This window comes from Vanacampus margaritifer, chromosome 1, assembly GCF_051991255.1.
Source record: "Vanacampus margaritifer isolate UIUO_Vmar chromosome 1, RoL_Vmar_1.0, whole genome shotgun sequence".
Classification (NCBI taxonomy): domain Eukaryota; kingdom Metazoa; phylum Chordata; class Actinopteri; order Syngnathiformes; family Syngnathidae; genus Vanacampus; species Vanacampus margaritifer.
In genome coordinates this window covers 24,730,626-24,734,935 of record NC_135432.1, presented here as the reverse complement: position 1 = coordinate 24,734,935, position 4,310 = coordinate 24,730,626, and the positions used below count along the sequence as shown (strand labels likewise).

General features: G+C 40.9%; 1 protein-coding gene across 3 annotated transcripts in view; it reads right to left on the bottom strand.

Moving 5' to 3' along the window:
• Positions 1 to 43: 43 nt before the first annotated feature.
• The window catches only part of phactr3a (phosphatase and actin regulator 3a), a 34,016-nt gene continuing 29,749 nt past the window's right edge, over positions 44 to 4,310 (bottom strand). For all 3 annotated transcript variants that reach the window (XM_077550702.1, XM_077550712.1, XM_077550721.1), the window contains exons 8-12: positions 1,767 to 1,822; positions 1,307 to 1,368; positions 1,055 to 1,195; positions 901 to 977; positions 44 to 528 (exon numbers count right to left, since the gene is read on the bottom strand). In XM_077550702.1, the coding sequence (XP_077406828.1) occupies positions 513 to 528; positions 901 to 977; positions 1,055 to 1,195; positions 1,307 to 1,368; positions 1,767 to 1,822 (352 nt within the window). In that variant the 3' untranslated portion in view covers positions 44 to 512. The remainder of the gene's footprint in view (positions 529 to 900; positions 978 to 1,054; positions 1,196 to 1,306; positions 1,369 to 1,766; positions 1,823 to 4,310) is intronic.

The window sequence follows — 4,310 nt, the reverse complement described above, 5'->3', positions numbered from 1 at the left end:
CGTGTGTGTAAAAACAGTTCCTTGAAAAAAAGGTAAACGAGCCTTCATTTTTAGAAAAGACTGTATTTTGAAGTCTTGTTACAAAGGTAGTTAGCTTTTCAGTGATGTTGACATACTGTATGTACAGTGAATATCAAATCCATCCCCAGTCAAGTGACACATTGTTCAGCAGTTATGAAAAGGTGGTCACATGCACAGTCTTCTCACTAATGTCTTGTCGAGTCCATAAAACAGTACCAAAACAAAAAAACACTGACTCATTAACAAAACATTTTTCCTCATTGGCTGTCATTCTGGTAATCAGAGGCTTCATACTATAATCCACCCCCACCAGCCCGCTGCCACTATGAAAGGCCAGTGGCCTCGTGGCCTCCTGAACACGAAGCCACAAACATCATCTCCTGTCTAACCAGGAGGAATAAAGTTGAGACTCGCTGAAGATTGAAAAGACTCCAGACTTGTCGACACTGACCACTTTCAGAACATTTCTTCACAGAAGAAACTCCAGGCTCTCATGGCCGGTGGAACCTACGGAGACAAATGTGAGGAGACGAGTTGTAAGTTGTTACAGCCTCCTAGGGTTACAGCTGTTAATCAGTAGTAGTTGTCTATTTTTAATCCAGCAATGTATGTGCCGGCATCCTTTGAATACTCCTATTCTCTCTCTGGGTCACTGTTACAGCAGCGGGCTCTGGTCCAATCACAAACAAGCTTAGCCAAGGACACTTTGGCTTTTCATTATTTTGTCTCCCTTCCCCTTGACTGAGGCGCTTCCATCTATTTTTAGCTCCACTGTCCTCCCTGGATGAGCAAGGAGTAGCTAAATTAAGAGCGTTGCTTCCCAGAATAGCTACTCCCATACATACTAAGCATGCGCACGGAATGCCTCAAAACACAAACCTTGTAAGGTGTTTGCTGGATGCGTGTACTTCCATCTCAGTGCTTTTGAACTCATTCAGCTCCTTACGGATGGCAGCCTGCAAGGAACAGCAAAGACAATGTCAATACAGCAGGCCTCTCTGCTGAAGTGGTGAACATGGAACCGTAGTGGTACCTTGTCCGCTGCTGAGAGCCTCGTCCAGGGCTTATCTGCCCTCCTGTCATAGTCCTGAGCTTTAGCCACCTCCACATAGTCACTGAAGCGGATCAGAATCTTTCTGTCCCGAAGTTCATCTACTGTGGGCCGCTGGTTGAGCTGCATGCAACATGCAAAAAATGCAAGACAGTCACCCAAATTGTCACCATTGCAATTAACACAAACACTACTCATTAGGTAAAAGCATTCATATTTAGACTAATTTTGTACCTTTCTGTTTAGCCTCTGTTTGATCTCTCTTCTCTCCTCTTGTTCTGTCTGGTCGTTTCTCTCTGGTGGGGAAAAAAGCCTTTTAGATTATGTTTTCATTTCCGTTCACTAGTAAGCAGGATCATGCAAAAACACAAGACTGACTGTCATAAGAAGTTGTGGGCCAAAGAAGATGTTGTTGGATATATGGATCTAGGATTTGTTTATTTAATCATTTTTAGTTAATTTTGAGAGAGGGTATTTTCTGGCATTATTCTATCATTAAAACATGTCATTTTTCATTTTTCTTGTATTTAATATTTTATATAATTGAAAGGATTTCATTTGTTGCCTACAAAACACACAATCATTTGCCATTGTATGAAACAAGAAGAGAATAGGATGTCCTCAATAGGTTTACAGTTAATAATGTAAAACTGTAACTAAAATGAAGACTGGCAGTAGTTTAGCATGAACTTACGTTTCAAAATATTCCGACTCTCCAGCTCCTCCACATTGGGTCTCTGGCTCAGCCTCCTGCGTAGAAACACCAAAACCACGTTTTGAACCATTGTCCACTGTCCCACTGTCATGGCCCTGTCCTCTTTGTACTTCTGTCACTTTGCCTATGTCTCCATCTCGCATCCGAACCGCGGCTGTGGTACTTGGGAAGAGCCGTGCCGAACATCTGGAATACTCAAAAGCTGCCCTGGACTTCAGTTGGATTATTCAAGGAAGCCAAGATGTGCCATGTCTTCTCAGTGCACTGCAGTCCTCTACTAGCTCGAGCACTCTACTACATGAGCTTTTCAAGTGGGTCGTGATGGGCTGCCCGCGCGGCTCTGCCTCAGTCTCCCTGGTTACTGCATAAATAATGAGCGTTGGGCAGGGCTTAGCACACTCCTACTCGTGGCATCCCCGACCTCCTGATGTGCACTGAGCCAGCAGCACATGCGCACACAGAGAGAATTGCTGCACGTTTTACATTTGAGGTGCCCAGATTAAATTCTCCATATTGAAAGGCAATACAATAAAATACAATACAATACTGTACATATAAAAACAAATCCGTTTAATGTGATTCTTTCAGATTCTATTACCATTTTAATGAATCAATTGACAATACATTTCCATTGTTTTATTAATATCTCAGTTTTCTCATCTCAGCCTGTCAGGTGCCCTTGGGAGCAAGGCCTCCAAAAAAGGTATGTTACCCCGAGTATACCCTATGTGAGACTGTGAACTATTAATACGTGATATGAATAATATATGTAATCTACACTACAGAGCTGAACACCACCACCACAATCCTGGGGTGCAAAGGACAGAGCAGAATTCCATCTTTGCTGTGGGACTCATCCCATCATCATCCCAAAAGTCCTGATTTGACACGACACTGTGCTTGCGACATGTGCAAATTCAAGGTGAACACACACCTACATGCGAAGCAGCTGATATTTTTGATTTGACAACCTGTTCTCTACAATTGAATTACATAAACAAAAACATAGTGAGTTGACCAAGCCTTTTTCCTAATGTTTCTGTTATTCATCCATTTCCTGTTAACCCAATTTTATTGGAACCAGAAGACACAAGTCACCGTTTTGTTTGTTTTTTTCATTCAAGGTTATTTCTCGCAATTACACTGAATATATTTTGAACGTGTTTTTTGCATTTTTATGATGTAATGAATGCAGACTCATAATAGCAAGCAGTCACGTCGCTGGTGTCGGCCGAAACCTTGTCATCAAAGAAAGTAAGCCATTTCCAACACTTTAGATTGGTCAATAATCTCCATCCATTTCCTTGAAAAACAGTATTCACTGCTTTCTCATCTCCCCCTTTATTACTTTTGAAATAAATGAACAAGACCATACTCCGAGTTGCTAGGCAACCATACTCTCTATCTCTGAGACAATGGTCGTCTAGCAGGAATGCTCATTTCTCCCTAGCAACATACTGGAGGGAAATTCTCTGTTATATTCTGAGCTGCTGGTGTGATGCTATTTTTAGATTTTTCTTTTTTTTGCTAGAGTGTGCAGGCTTACTAAATAAGGACGCTGACAATATTAAACAAGGCCTAATTTTCAGTCTCACACACCTCATGAGTCAGGCATTCACTGTTCTTTTTATTTGGGATAAAATGTGATCAAATGTAAGATGTTTATTGTTAGATACTGCACAGTCCTAAAGTGGCACACACAAACATACAATAAATATATTTGAAATGAAATATACAACAATTGCCCTTGACATTGTGAGAACTAGGTTATTTTCACTAGACAACTATAAAGCTATAACAGTTTTGAAGCTGTCATTTTCAGTGGTTATAAACTGCAACACATTGATAGCTGTTTATAATATTTTGGACGCCTTTGGGTTATCCATTGAGTGAGGTAATCAAATATTAATTTTGCAAATACAGCTCTTGTATCAGGACATCATAATATGGCTTTTTGCAGTATACAGATACAGTAGGGATGAAAACTGCCACCTTAATTATTTTAGTTATTATCATTAATATTATTATTATTATTAGTAGTAGTAGTAGTATTTATGTCCACTGCACATTGTGTTTTATTTCTATGAATCTAACTCTGTGGCACATTCGTGGGGAGTGGATGGTGAGATACATTATTGAGCAAACCAAAGCCAAGATTAGAAAAAGCTAAGTGTGACTGCAGCATAGTCACGAGGCGGGGAGTCTCTAAAAATAGAAAGGTCATCGATCAAGTGTACCCGTATAAACAGAGCATCCTTGCGTTCCATGAGGCCTGATCACATTTTCTGTTGGATGTACAGCCAATGTAGCAGCAGGTCTTTGCGCAGAGCCATGGATAAGAATAAAGAGTGAATTGTGATACATATGCTTTCAAGTCCAGAGATTGTTTTGTCGTTCACTGTGGATTCCCAGGGCAAATGAACTGCCACAAGAATCCCTCCACTCCTGATGAGCTATATGTGGCCAAGGGTTTCCCTCTCAAATGGCTTTGCGCTGACAGTAGTGGATGTAATCACAGCGCTC